The sequence below is a fragment of the Pithys albifrons genome, chromosome 19 (genome assembly GCF_047495875.1).
Source record: "Pithys albifrons albifrons isolate INPA30051 chromosome 19, PitAlb_v1, whole genome shotgun sequence".
NCBI classification, from domain to species: Eukaryota; Metazoa; Chordata; class Aves; order Passeriformes; family Thamnophilidae; genus Pithys; species Pithys albifrons.
In genome coordinates this window covers 7,434,478-7,448,948 of record NC_092476.1, presented here as the reverse complement: position 1 = coordinate 7,448,948, position 14,471 = coordinate 7,434,478, and the positions used below count along the sequence as shown (strand labels likewise).

The following is a 14,471-nucleotide window of genomic DNA, read 5'->3' as shown; positions in this document are numbered from 1 at the left end:
AAGCATCGCTGCAGGGCTGAGCTCCCTGGATTCGATCGGACCCGGTGTGAGGCTAAGCTGGGGAGGCATCGACACACCGCAAAAATCGGGGTGGGTGGCAGCAATGCCACATGTCCTGCCTCCTTGGCATCTCCCTTGGGAACACCTCCTGGTTCCATCTCTCCATGCTGGTCCTGGCATTAGGATGCCAGGCAGAGGAGGGCCACGGTGCTGAGCTAAACCCATCCTGACATCCATGTGTGAGCCCAGCCCGGGGTGACAGCACCATAGCCCTGCCCCTGACAGCAACCATGAGCTCAGATTTAAAACCCAGAGGGGATTTTTTATTTTTTTGCAAACGCTAGATATTTATTGCATTTCTCACAAGAATAAACTCTGCTTCTACAGGAAGCTTTGGGTAGAAACATTCTTAAAAAAAAGTTGATTTCTTGTATGAGATCTATTGGTCCTGACCAGCCCTGGGGGGTAGCACTGGCTCCACAGTGGGGACACGAGCCAATGCCACCGTGTGCGTCCGAGCCGGGCAGGGGACGGGGCTGTGCCGGCGCAGCCACCTGGGCAGGGACCTCGTACCAAGACAAAACACGCTGGCATCTCGCCGGCACCAAGTACCTGTTGGGGCTCGTGGCTCATTTTTGGGACAGCACTGATGACTGTCCCCAAGGGGTAAAGCTAAGCATGGGGGCAAGCGAGGGGACGAGCCCCACAGCCCCCAAGACCTATTGCTACAGGAGGAGGACAAGGAGGTTCCTGAGTGGGAGGAAGGCTCTGCCACCCTCGTGCTGGGCCGTGCCGGCAGCTCAGCGCCGCAGGGAGGGCGAACCTGGAGCTCAGGAGCCGCAGACAACACGGCAGAGGCGGCCATGGACCTGGCCCTGCACAGGCTCACAGGCCAGGGCCTCGCCATCCACCGTCATGATGCCCGCGGCCACCCGCGGCTCCAGGCGGAATGCCCGGACGGGGACGTAGCACAGGTGGGGACAGTTCAGGTCCAGGTGGGTCCCCCTGGACATGGCCAGGAAGAGCTTCAACAGTGCCAAGCGGCTGATCCCAGCCTTCATGTAGAAGAGGTGGATGCAGCCGTCGTGCAACCGCGCCGCTGGTGCCATCAGCAGGTTGGTGCCCAGGTGGGACTGGTAGATGGCATAGACCAGGACGAACTCCTCCTCGGGGACCACAGTCCAGTGTGCTGGCACCGGCTGGCCCAGCGGCGCCAGCAGCGAGTCGGTGGGCAGAGAGCCGGGCGCTTCCGTCCCCACCGGCAGCAGGACGTGGCCAGCCTGGCCATTGGTGACGGGCACAGGGGAGTCCCTGGGTGCTGGGACGGTGCTCTGCTCGGGGCCAGCAGGCAGGTAGGACAGGCGGCCCTGGTACACCCGCAGCTTGGCCAGGCACTGCAGTGTGCCCAGGGTGAAGCGGGCGCTGCCCAGCCAGCGGTACTTCTCACTGTCGATGTCCACATCCGAGATGAAGCCCCAGCCGAAGCCGAGAAAGGAGAAGAGGCGCTTGCCTGAGGCTGTGCTCAGAGAGACCAGGTCCATCTGTGTGTGCAGCCCCTTGCACAGGATGAAGGTGCAATTCGTCAGCAGCTTCTTCTTGGCGACGTGATCGTAGCTGCAAAAGGATGGAGTGCGTGAGTCCCAGCATCCACCTGTAAACCTCACCCTTACTGGCATGGTTAGGACACATCCCAGCTGAGTGACAGCATCCCTCAGGGACAGCTGCTGGGAGAGGTTTTGCCAGGAGTGGGAAGGATAAACCAGTTCTTGAACCAAGTCAGGGCAATCCTGATTCCTCTGCTCCACAGCTGGATTGGCTGTGCCTGGGGTGGATCCTTTAGGGTAAAGCTTTACCAGATTCTGAGCCCAGAGAGGAGAAAGGGGTGGGGACAGGTGGGGACACAGGGATGCAATCCCATGCTCATGGCTGAGGTGGTTCTACACTGAACTGTGGGGAGGTGAAGACCTCGACAGGCACCCCTCGGCATCCCAGCACCCCTTCCCTGGGCCAAAGCCCTGCACAGCATTCCTCTTCCCTCATCCCCCTACCTGGTGCCAGCACAGCCCTGTGTGCTGGCCAGTGCAGTGGGCACAGTGGGTGCCCCACAGGTCAGGACTTACCCTGCATAGTAGTTGATGGAGGCAGCCAGGGCATTCCCAGAGCCTCCTGGCAGGATGCACAGTGGTTTCTTCATGGCTTCCCTCCAGTCTGGCCGCTCCATGAGCCCATTCACCACCTGCAGGGATGAAGGAGACTGTGGTATCCAAGGAACTCAGCAGCTCCTGCCCAGCCCAGAGGGAGCAGAGCACATGGAGCCCCACGACTGAGGCAGTGGCTGCTTTGTTCCAAGCTTGGTGCCATCTCTCCTTTGCCATTCCCTGACCGCCTTCCGCACCTCAGGGGTTGACTCCTGCCCCAGACCCCCCTTCTCCTGGCTCTCTGCCCAGCCCAGATGCCCCCACGGTGCCCCTCACCTCATACAGCAGTCCGTCCCCAGACATGATCACCAACGTGTCCCACTGTGACAGGTCCTCATCCCGCACCTTCTCATGTGCGTGGTGGGGTCTTTCTGCAGGGGATAGTGGAGAGATTGGAGCATCACCCTCTGTCCCTCTTCACTGCCTGCTGCCATCCCCCCGACGGTGACATCAGCCCCATGGGGGTCTGAGTCAAGGGCTCCCACCCCTCTTGAGTGCAACCAACCCACAGGACCTGGAGCTGTGGTGATGCAGGAGGAATGAGGCCATCAGAGGAGCCTGTCCCAGCAGGGCAGTGCCCAGGTAAGATCCCAGGGAAGGGAGGATGAGGAGGAGGACTCACCAGTGATGAAGATGGTGGTGGCCATCTCGGCCTCGGCCAGCATGGGCTGCACCACTGCCTGGAAGTCGTCCAGAGCACGGCCAGAGCCGCTCTGCGGGTTCAGCAGCACCAGCGCTCGGCAGGGCCGGGGCAGCACCCCATAGCTGTCACCTGGAGGGGGAGAGGGGGCTCAGGTGAGGCCATGGTGCTACCAGGGAGGGCTTTGCCAGCTGGAGCAGCATTTGCCAAAACCCCACAGGAAGGGGAGCTGCCCCTCCCTGATCTCTACAAGCTGTGGGGGGTGAGCAGAGATGAATGATTTCTACTGGGAATGCTGAGGAAGTGGCAGAGACACGACATGGGGGCCTGCAGGGACTCATCTTGAGCTCCCCCACAACCAGCAGGGATGTTTTACACCCAGCATGGAGCCCCACAGCACCCCATCCATGCCACAGCAGGGGGGTGAGGGCTCCAACTCCCCACGTCCACCCCAGATGGAGCGGGGCCAGGCCAGCAGTGGCACTGGCAGATGCTTCTGCCTACCCTGCTCCCCACGGGGCTCAGGTTTCGCGTGCAAGGGCCTCAGCAGGGCTGTAATTACAAGCCTGGCAAGGGTCCCAGCCTTCTGCCCCACCACTTGCTTTCAGCATCACCTTCCCCAAGTACAGTGGTCCCCATGTGGGGAGACAGGGAGAGCCTGCTGAGCTGCCCTGTGAGGGAAGCACAAGGAAAACAAGGAGGGCAGGTCCCCCTGGTGCTGCTGGGGCATCCTGAGCCCTGAAGTGATCAGGGCAGTGTCACTCAGGCTCTCACAGCACCTCTGGAAATCCCTGGCTCTGCAGGGTGAAGCCAGTTTGAGGGAGGTTGGGGGTGTTTCCACCAGCCTGGGGTCCCCTAAGCCATGACCTGGCCCCAGGGGTGTGGTGGGTGCCCACCCCAGCACATGGGCTCTGTGGGACAGCATGAGGGCTACATCAGCTGACTCAGCAGGAAGAGCTGCTGAGTCAGGACAGCAGAGGCATTTCCCAGCACTGTCCTGGGCTGGGAACTCCCTCTGGGCACTCAGGGGGGCTGCTGGGGGTGTCCACTTGCCCTGGCCTCATCTGCACACATGGGTTGATCTGAGCTGTTTGAACACACCACACGAGCTGTGAGTTTAGAGCTAAACCCCCTCCTGCTGCCCACACTGGAGAAGGTAGTGGAGAGAGGTGAGCCTGGGGCTATGGAGGTCGCCACATGTGTCACCTCCCCTGGGTGACACCCAGCATCACACCAGTCACAGCCACGAGCTCCATGAGCTGCCTGTGGTGAGTCTCAACTGGAGCATCCCATCTCCATGACTGTCCCAGCTCTGGGAGCTTTGCTGATTTCAGTGTCATCAGAACTATTTCCTGCTCCCATTGATGACCCAGGGAGGCTGTCACCCTCCAAGACACCTCCTTGTCCCCTCGACACCTGTTTGAGACCTGCCACTGAGTGCACAGGAAAGATCCGTGTGTGACAGCCCCATCAGTGGGGCTGAGCCTGGCCCCAGGCGCTGTTTCCGGGCTGGTTCTCCTCACTGCCGCTCCCAGCCCCTTATCAGTGGGCACCAGACACGAGGGGAATGGCTTTCCCAGGGACAGCAGTGAAGCACCCACAGCAGAGGCCACTCCTGCTCGGGTCAGGGATAACAGGCAGCAACCCGAGGGCTGGGCTTGCCCTTCCCTCCTCTCTGGAGCTTCTCTGACCTCCATGGCCACTAAATCCCCCTACAGCAAACGTAGACAAGCCTCCAGGCAGGGGTTTGGGCTCAAGCCCAGCTGCTGGAGGCAGGTGATGCAGGGGCTTTTCTCCCTCTTCCTCTCCCTCCAACCTGGAAGATGCAGAAGGAGAGCACGAGGTGCTTCAAGAACCTAAACGCTGTTTGTAACCCCCTTGTGTTACCCGGGGATGTCGTTTCTGATTCGCACACTGAGCTGCTGTCAGGTCTTGCCTAAAAATCCTGCCCAGACCTGTGGCTGTTGTCCCATGGCCACTGCTGGGCAGTGGGGTATGGCTGGGACCACAACGATCCAATCCTTGGCTGGAGGGGGAAAGCAAACCCAGCTCAGGGCACAGAGGGAAGCCATGACTCCATCAACAGGGACAAACTGCTGGTGAACAGGGGCAGGATGTGATCCCAGTGAGGGACCAGTGACAGAAGCAGCAACCAGACTCAGCCCCGTGGCAGGACTGGGGTGCTGGGTCAGGGCTGGAGCCCAGCAGCAGCGATGCTTGGAGGGGACACAGATTGCAGCAGAATCCCTTCCCATTGCACAACACCGGGCAGTCCCTGGCATCCCAACGAGGCTGAGCCACTTCCCGGCACACTGTGGTCAATTTCAGCCTCAAATGCTGAGCAGAGCAGACACTGAGTCAGCAGGAGGAAGGGGCTCCAGATGCTGCCAGTCCACAAACTCTGCTCCAGTCCCTCTGCCCACATCCCTCCATGTCACATGTGTCCTGGCCATGCTCAGGCCCTGACCACACGGCTGAGCCCCCACCATCTGCAGCCGCAGCCACTCCATTGTGTCCCTGCATCCTTCTAGAAACTCTCTGGGCACAAGGAACAAGCACGCCAGGCTAGTATAAGGTGGGGACTGAGCTCCCTGGAGCTGAATTTCTCTGTCAGGACACAAGCCTGGGGGTGCTTTGTTCCCTCCTGGATGGCTGCAGTTTGGGACACATCCCTGCCTGCCACAAGGCAGCGCCAGCTTTGGGGTTATCAACTGATGAGGGACTTATTGTTTATCCCTTGGGGTGAAACAAAGAAGGGGAAGCTTCATCCCTGCTGCAGCATTCTGCAGGGCTTTTATCCCAGAGGATGCTGGAGCTGAGCTGACACCAGGACAGGATCGCTAGTGGCTTCCTGGGTCCCCTCCCCGTGGGGACAGGGTGGCAGGATTGCTCAGCACGGACTCGCACGCAGCTTCCCCAGCACAGCCTTATCTGCTCACACAGGCCTCGCTGCCGGCACGTGCGAGCGCAGGGTGTGGGCAAGGGGCGCTTGCAGCTCTTCCCCAAACTGTGGGAGGAGGTTTGCAAATCCTGCCGGCCCTCAGTGAGAAAAATAACTGCAAAACTCCGCACTGCCTTCTCCCGGCCTCCTTCCTCAGGGTCCCCCGAGGCCCCTGCGTGCAATGAGCTGCTCCTGCCCCAGCACCCTCCACTGCCTGCTCACAGGGCGAGGGTTGGGAAGTGCTTGGAGACTTCCAGCTGCAGAGCTGAGGCTGGAAATAGAGCTGGGGAACTGGTTTTGCCCTCACCCCATTCCACTGGATGTTTTTTTTTTATTCTTAAGGAAGAGGAGCAGAAAGTTGTTTTGTAGCTGCAGGTCATGTAAAAAAAAGCTGCATTTTCAAATCCAAGCAGGGAAGAGCTGGGCTAAATGTGATTTGACAGGATCCCTCTAACCGCATGCCTCTTAATTTCCAAGTCTGATCAGAGCGACTGGACAGCCAAATAAATGAAGTAGTGCATATAATTGAATCTCTGCTCAGATGTTCAACTATCTGCCAGCGTGCCCTGCCCTGCCTGCGGGAGCTGGGGGACACAGCCCCCAGTCAGACCCTCCCCTTCCAGGCAGTGACAACTCCCAGGCGGAGAGAGGGATCAGAAACCCAGACCCCTCCAGGCTGCCCTGGGACCCTGCTGGGTCCAGAGGGGTCCCAGGGGGGCTTTTCCCCTCCCCAAATCCTAAGTGATGGATAGGACCTGCTGGGGACAGTGCCTGGGTCAGGTCCTGCCTGCGTCAGCAATGATTACTTTTTTTTCCTTGGATCATGCTGCCCTTTGGAGCTTTGGAGTTATCGAACGGGAGCGATCCGTGGGGGTGGGGGTGCGTGCAAAGGGCCCCCGTGGTGCGACCACGTCCCTGCCGCCCCTTCAAACCACGGGTGAAAGGAGGGAGAACCCATCCCCGAACTGGGGATGTCCCCGTCCCCTCCGTGTGTGTGTCCCCCCGTCCCGCGGAACCGGCACCGCGCTCAGGAACAGCTGTCCCGCGTGGGCCCAGAGCGCCCCCGACCCCCGCACAGCCCCGACGGGGCGAGCCGCGGGGAGAGGGGAAAGGGCTCGGCTCGGCACTCACCGTCTTGCGCGGGCACGGCGGGCACGGCGAGCTCTCGAATGCGGCGGCTCCAGGCCTGGGCGATGCGCAGATTGCCCTCGGCGTCGGGCCCCCGGGAGACGCGGAAGGTCCGCTCCAGGCGCTGTCGGGCGGGCGGCCCCCAGCGCGGCCCCCGCAGCGGGTAACACACGAACGAGAAGCAGGCGGCGGCCGCGGCCGCGGGGAAGGCGGTGGAGCCCACGCAGTCGGCCAGGCGGAGCGCGGCGTCGGGACCGGCCGAGCCGCCCGGGGAGCCGCCGGGACGCCGCACCTGCAGCTCCCGGGCCGTCAGCGACAGCGAGCAGGCGGCGGCACCGGGGGCCGGCCCCGCGCCGAAGATGCCCTGGAGCAGCACGGGGCCCCCGCCGGGCTCCGGAGGAGCGCGGCGACCGGCGGCCATCGGCGGAGCGGGCGCGGAGCGGAGCGGGAGGCACCGGGGAGCGCCGCCCGCCGCCGCTCGCTGCTGACGCCCGGCGATGGCAGGCGGGGCGGCCCCATTCATAAAAATTTAACCCACCCACCCCCCCAGCCACCCCTTCCACCTCCGGGGAGGGGAACCATCCCGGGGCTGCCCCGGCGCCCCCCACGCCCCCCCGGCAGCTGCCTCAGTTTCCCCAAGCGCCGCCCCCGCTGCGGGCAGGGCTCCGGGGGGAACCGGCTCTGAAGACGGGCGGGGGCAAAGCGACGCCGTGGGTTTGCCGCGGGTGGTTCTGCCGGGGCGGGTGTGTGGCGTGGGTGCTCCCACGGGTGCTGGGGCGGGCAGGGAACCCACCCACGGTCGCGCCTGGAGAGCATCGCAAAGCGGCGCCGGGCAGGAACCAGCCCCGGTTCCTGCACATCGCTCGCAGCAAGGCACAGATGGGCGCTGGCAGAGGCCCCCCGAGCCCCCACTCCGAGCTGAACAGCGTTCAACATCATCTCTGCATCTGTCCAGTTGGGATGGGGGAGAGGAGCGGAGAGGGGGCCTGGAGAAATCGAGGGACGGCGAGGGCTGAGGACAGCGGGCAACCGGCGGGGGACACCGCCAGGAGGGAGGATGGAGTAGAACAATGACCTGCCCGGCACTGGTGGCTCGCCAGCAGGTATCTGTGAGGGCTGGAGGGTGCCATCGGCACGGAGACCCAGGGAGGGAGGTAGGCTGTGCTGTGAACCCCCACCTCGGGAGCGCTGGGGACAGAGCCGAGGGGACCTGCCTGGAGGGTGCCAGGACAGCTGGGAGCTGCTCCGTGCCCGCCGCAGCAGCGGGCAAAAATCACAGCAGCTTTCGCTGGCGACAGGACTGACCTCACCCTCCCAAGGGACTGTCGGGCTCCAGGGGGTCTGGCCCGGGCCAACAAGGATTATTTTTTTGCCGACCAATTCCCCATGGATAGCTCTGCCCTAACCTTGAGCTCACACCTCAGGGAGGCCTCGCTCTTCACACTTAGGGCAGTTTAATTAGCAGAGAGCCCTCAGCCCTCTGTCCCTGCTTAAACCCACTGGAACTGGCCAAAACATTGCAGGGAGGGCACGGGATGACCAGCTGGACAGATAATGCTGTTGAGTTTTGTTTTCCCAGTGTGACCTGAGAGACGAGGTGCCAAGCTTTGGAGCATTGTGCTTTCCAGAAAGACTTCCCTTGGGTGCTGTGGGTACAAAGCAGAGAGGCAGATGGGGCAAAACCAGCTCCCAGCTCTGATGTTTTGGCCTGGGAACAGCAGCACTCGCAGCTGATTCTGTGTGAGATTCAGGCCCAGCCACTCTCCTGGCCTCTGCCATGACACAGTCCAGCGTTTGTAAACAGCCCTGAGGTTCCTCAGCAAGGTGTCATGGGAGGAAATAGCTGGATGCCGGGGAGTACAGCGTCCTGACCTGCCCCTCACCCTTCTCAGTGACTAACCCGTTCCCAATTTCCGCTCAGGAAGGCACGAGTCACATTGGGAGGATGTGGGAGCAGCTGTCAACACTGCTCCTGGCAGGTGCCACAGGGCGATGAGGCTGCTTTGGGCTCTGTCCTCACCGTGCTACATCCGTCCATGGCCCTGTGCCGCAGGGATCCCCCTTTGGCCTTCTTGCGCTTTAAATAGGAGTGAAATGCCCATCCAGGCTCTGCTGGACATGGTCATGCTGGGGGTAAAGGGGCTGAGAGTGGCTTCATCATGAGGTGTTGAGACTGGCAATGGGTGCAGGAAGGGTTAGGGGAGGGCTGCCCATGACAGGGATGTCAAGGCCAGAGAAATGAGGGGGCTGCAGACAGGATTTTCTTGGATGGGGAATGGGACCGGCATAAACTCAGCCTCTGTGATGGCAGGGGAAACCCAGGCAGAGCTTTTCTATCCTAGTGCTGGTCTGCAGGGACTTCACATGAGCCATCCTGGTGCTGTGCTACCCCTGAACACCCTGTCCATGCCATGGCCAGCCTGGTGTCCACCATCAACCCCAGGCAAGTCCCTTTGCTCTCCACAGCCACAGGCTGATCTGACCCAGTCCCACATGGACACTACTCGTTTGCTTTTGGATGCACTAACATGGAAGTGGGATCTCTTCCTTCTCCACTTAGTGCTGATAACCAGTTTGGGGCTGTCAATACAAGAGCCTTAATGAGCTGCCTTAACCCCAACAGCAGCCCAAGGGGTGCTCAGCAGCCAAGGCTCCCGCACCGTGGGCAGGCGTCTGCCCGTCGGGTTAGTCCTGATCGGCTCCATTCCTGCCTGTGCCGTGTGTGTGTGTGGGCAGTGCCAGGATGTGCCTGGAGCTGGTGTGTCAGTGGAGGATCCCCCACCTCCTTCCTCATCGCCCACCCAGCAGGCTGTCCAGGTCAGCTGTGACCGCTGAGATCACCAGTCTCCCTCAAGAGAAAACACCCCTCCAGCTGCTGTCCTAGGAGGGTATCCCAGACCCTCCAGACATCATTTGGGAGAGAAGGCTTGAGTATTGGAAGCACCGTGCCTCTGGCTTCCTGGCCTCTGGCTTCCTGGAGGTGATGGATTCTCTTAGTCTGGAGAAGCTGAGGCAGAAGCAGCAGACAAGGTTTGTCTTGGGTTGTGCAAGAAGCCAAGGGTTAAATATGGCAATTAACCCCCGCTCAGCTCCCTCCAGGCTCCTCCTGCTCCTGCCCCAGCTGCTAGAGGAGCTGGTCCCCACAGGCAGCTTATCCTGGGGGAAGAAACCAGAGGCTTGGGGCTGCCTGACCCTGCTGTAACCCTTTGTGGCCCCAGCTGATGGATACCGGGAGCTGCAGCACGGACCTGGAGCACTCGCTGCCAGGGCAGGTCTGGATTTTGGGGTCCTACTGCCCTCATCGCACCCCGGAGGAGGCGTGCAGAGGACACGGCTCTGCTGCAAGATGAACTGCAGCGTTTCATTTCTAGGCACGCTCTGCCACAGCCGCCGACAGCCGCCCGGGGACGGGAACGGCAGGGGGATGTCCTCATCCTGGATCCATCTCTTTTAGCATCGTTCCCACTGCCGAAGGTACATGTCTCAAGGTGGAGCCAGAAATAGCGCGGCTCGGCGCTGCATCGGGGCTGGCAGGGCTGCAGGCTTGGCAGGGGCACAGGCACCGACTGCAGCAGTGGGAACTTTCCAGGAGAGGAGCCGCTTCTGTGCAGAGCCAGCCCAGGGACTGCGGCTCAGCCCCTCTCAGCTGTGGGGCTGGTGCTGTCACAGGGGACCAACTCGGAGCAAGAGAGGACAGAGCTAACAGAGGTGTCTCCTGCAGGAAAGTGACTGGGATCACATCCCACCTGAGATGAGGGAGCTGGGACACACAGGTGGGCTCTGCCACTGATTTGCTGCAGAACTTCCCTCTCCCTGCCTCCATGACCCACGGGCCACAGGTATTCCCCATAATCCAGCTTTTCACTCAGGGCCCAGGGCTTGAGCCTGAAGGATTCTCAGCCTCCAATAAGCCAGGGGTTTTCTGGCAGCTCCTAAATCCCAGCCAGGCTGGGCAACCTGCTGGGGGGGCTTCTCCCCAGCCCTGACCCTCTGCTGAGCTCTCAGCCACAGCCAACACAGCACAGGAACTCAGGGCTCACAGGGAAGCCTGAACAATGCCGATGAGCTGAGATCATTCCTCCCAGCTGATGATTTGCTCAAAAATATTTCTGAGCTCAGGCCTCCTCAGGGAAAACACTCCCCAACACCCGGCAAAAAGCTGCTGAGTCTGGAGGAACCACACGCCCCGCTCGCTCAACCGAGACCTCCCCCTGATGACAAGCCCTGGCGTCGGAGGGATTGAGGCCAAAGTCTGCTGTTTGATCTCCCCCTTGGCCGGGGGAAGCTGAATTTCAGGCCATCCAGGGGTTTTCACCACTTCCCTGCAGCGGTTTCCTGCCATGATGCGATTGCAGGAATTTTTGGGAGGTGAGTCAGAAGCTGCAATGAGAACCACCTGGCTGGGGCTGGGCTGGGAGGCTCCATCCCCATCCAGGGGTGATCCCTGCTGCGATGCTCGACGCCTTAGGGCAGCATTCCCAGGGTGGAATGACTTATGTGGGACACAGCATCCCACTGCAGCCCCCCTTTTGGCCTGGGAAAGAAGGAGAGGGATTTGCTGCCTCAGTTCCCACGGCTCCTCTTTCCTTGCTGGGCTGGGATCGGCGCAGTCCAGCCACCCCACCCGGGCTCCAGGGAGAAACTTGGTGAAGAATAAAGAGCAAAACCTCATCCTGCTCTGCAGGAAACTGCCTGCAATGGCTGTCCCACCCCACAGAACTGCCCCAAAGCAGCACCAAGGCCTGGTTTTTCCTGGGGAGCAATGCAGGAGTTGGCAGAGCTGAGGAACTGCCCTCCCTGGTCGCTGAAATTCAACATATAAAGCGAGTTCCTGGTAAAGGAGCCTCCCAGATTTTCCCTGCTGGGCTATTAGAGCTCTGTGACCCCCTGCTCACTCCCCCTCCCCGTCAAACCCCTCTGTGCAGAGAGTGACTGCGTTGTGTCCAGAGAGTGAGACTGAGCCTGGATAAGCCTTTGGAAAGGAGCTAAACCTGCTCAAAGCCAGCGCTGTTCCCTGACCCGCCCTCCTAATCCTGCCCAGCTCATAATGGAATAATAAAGGACTGCACAGCCTCACTCTCTGCCGTGCTGTGGGGGAGGTTCCTGCTGCCTCTGTACATGCCAGGAGCTGGGATATTAATTACTCCCTAAGTAAACAGAATTGCTCCTTTCTTCTCCTTTGCCTGGCTGTAAAACCGAGCATGACCTTCAACCTGCAGAGGAATCAGAGTCGCTCCCTTTTGCAGGAGAAAAGCTATTCGTGCCAGTGATAACAGCGTGATCTCTGCCCACCACCCTTCCCTGGGCTCTTTGGAGGTTGATCCCATCCTTGCACCTCCAACAACCATCCTGGTGGGACCCCCAGGCTGCTGGGCCTCTTCCTGCAGGGTTGAAGCTGCTGATTCACCGAGGGGGAATCTCAGGAACACAAAGCAGGATGATTTTGGGACGCCAAGCCCCTCCCAGGTGTGCTGCACCGCGGGCTGCCCTGCAACAGAACTGACAAACTTGTTGCATCACAGACTCAGTAGCTGGGAAAAAGCACAGGGAAGTGACAGTGATGGTGGGATCCATCCCCTGTGGCTGGGAGGGCTCTGAGCACCCCACAGGGCAGCAGGAATGAGGATAGGAGGAGGGTGCTTGGGGACCTGGAGACAAAGCAGAGGCTGAGGGGAACTCAGAGACTGCAGCATCATGCCTGGGCTGAGGCTGCTGAGAGAGGAGCCAGCTAGGAAGGGGTTAACCAGCCCTTCCTTCTCCACACACCTGATTCCAGGCAGCTGGGAGGGAAGGGCTTTAAAAGAGGAGGGCAGCAGCAGGTTTTTGGCAGGGTTGAGGGGATCGTAGAGGTGGTTTGCTCTGGCTCTTCTGGTGTTGGGGCCCCTTCCTCTCCTTGGGTGTCCCTGCAGAAGAATGTCCCTGCTCCCCTGGGAACTGCCATTCCTCTGGTGAGTGCAGGAGGGAAGAATCCACCTTCCTACCACACAGTTTGGCTCCCCCCAAAATTTTCCCCTGGTCTTTTTGAAGGACAAAGCCAGCTGTGAGAGGTGCTGGGCTGCAGTTGGGGTGCTGGGGCTGTTGTCAGCATCTGTGGCTAAAGCCACATCTGTGTGTGTGGCCAAGGGGCAGCCTGGCCTGGGGTTGGGGTGCCCATGAGGGGGGAACTGGGCTGCCTGGCAATTGGGTGCTGTGGATTCATCCTGGGATTATTCCAGCCTGAAGGCCTGATCAGAACCCCGTGCCTGGCTGTGCTGCCTCCTCAGAGTGAACTCAGGCAGCTGATGCTGTCAGCTCTTGCCTTGTCTTGTAGGAACAATCTGGGATGTGGGAGTCAAGCTGGAGTAGCCCCTGCTCTGACCAGGCATGAAGGACCTGCAGGGGACACAGCAGAAGGGAGATGTGGGCATGGAACCACCCCACAGGCACAGGTAACATGTCACCAGGTGTGGAGGAGGGAGGTGAAACTTTCCATCTTGGAGCTTGGGCAGGTGGCACATGGAGGGAGCACAGGCAGGTCTGTCTCATTTGCACGGAGGATGGTGGAGAGAGACAACCTCTAATGAAGTGTTCAGCAGAAAGGGAGTGATGGTGTTGGTACAGAAAAATCAAAGGTGAGCAATTCAGGTCTATATGGGCCCTGTGAAAGCAGCTAAGAATAATCATGGCCCCAGATGCTCAGACACGTAAAGGAAAAATCACTCCCTAGGAGTTCTTAGCAAATCCCCAGAAGTTTCTCATGAGAACTCCTCAGGTTTCCCACAAGATACCAAAGATGTTCCTGAAAACAGTCAGGATGATTTCACCAAAACACTGGACTTGTGAGATATGGACTATAACCAATTAGGATTTGCAGTTAGATGGTGTGAGATTCAATTTTAGCCACCAGAACGTAGCTTTAACCCTATATAAACTGTGTGCAGTGTGTAATAAATGGCATTTGCTTGATCACATTGGTCTGGTGTGTGGTGTCCTTATTCCTCCGTGTATTTATTGCTTATTTTACAATGGCAGTGCTGCAGCTCCCAGCTGACCATGGAATGTTTGTGACAGGGAGTCGTTTCTGTCACACACCCAGAGCCACCCAGAGAGCCCCTGAATTGTGGGGATGTCCATCCTGAGCGAGCCCACCAGGCTTCCTGCCCCTCTCCCAGCTGTGAGGACACTGCCCAAGGGATGGTGATCCTGCACAGCCACTTGGAGAACTGCCAGGAAAACCCACGGTGAGCCCAGCGAGGTGGTGACACGAATGGTGTTTGCCCTCCCTGTGAGATGTGATTCCTGCAATACACCCACTTCTGCTGCCTCCTCGGGTGCTCTGAGCCTTCCTGGCCGCAGGGGATGGATCCTGATGGTGGTGTCACCTTCCCTTGCTTTTCTAGCTGCTGAGGCTGAGATATACATCATAATTATCTGCATAAATTTTAAAAATATGTACTTGTTCAGCCAAGTTCCACCTCCTCACTATACATATATATAATATACATATGTAACACACATAACGTATATAAGATGATATACATAACATATATATTTTTATCTATAATACGTATATTTTATTTATATA

The 14,471-nt window shown here is 59.5% G+C and overlaps 1 protein-coding gene and 1 long non-coding RNA gene across 2 annotated transcripts; one reads left to right on the top strand and one right to left on the bottom strand.

Moving 5' to 3' along the window:
• Window positions 1–322: 322 nt before the first annotated feature.
• Window positions 323–7,412, bottom strand: SPHK1 (sphingosine kinase 1). Its single transcript, XM_071573497.1, has 5 exons — window positions 6,911–7,412; window positions 2,821–2,970; window positions 2,475–2,569; window positions 2,121–2,236; window positions 323–1,614 (listed from the first exon to the last, which is right to left on the bottom strand). Exons 1-5 carry the CDS (start codon window positions 7,326–7,328, stop codon window positions 831–833), a joined length of 1,563 nt encoding a protein of 520 aa, XP_071429598.1. The 5' UTR covers window positions 7,329–7,412; the 3' UTR covers window positions 323–830.
• A 74-nt stretch (window positions 7,413–7,486) lies between these two features.
• LOC139680672 (uncharacterized) lies at window positions 7,487–11,980 on the top strand. The gene is made up of 2 exons (XR_011699391.1): window positions 7,487–8,010; window positions 10,126–11,980. It is a non-coding gene; the product is annotated as an uncharacterized lncRNA (long non-coding RNA).
• The last annotated feature ends 2,491 nt before the right edge of the window (window positions 11,981–14,471 follow it).

Excerpts from the sequence above, each read along its gene's own strand:
- SPHK1 (XM_071573497.1), bottom strand. The coding sequence starts at position 7,328 with ATGGCCGCCGGTCGCCGCGCTCCTCCGGAGCCCGGCGGGGGCCCCGTG. Across the intron at positions 2,570-2,820 it reads CACCACCATCTTCATCACTG|AAAGACCCCACCACGCACAT; the intron begins GTGAGTCCTCCT and ends TATCCCCTGCAG. Across the intron at positions 1,615-2,120 it reads TCCATCAACTACTATGCAGG|CTACGATCACGTCGCCAAGA; the intron begins GTAAGTCCTGAC and ends ATCCTTTTGCAG.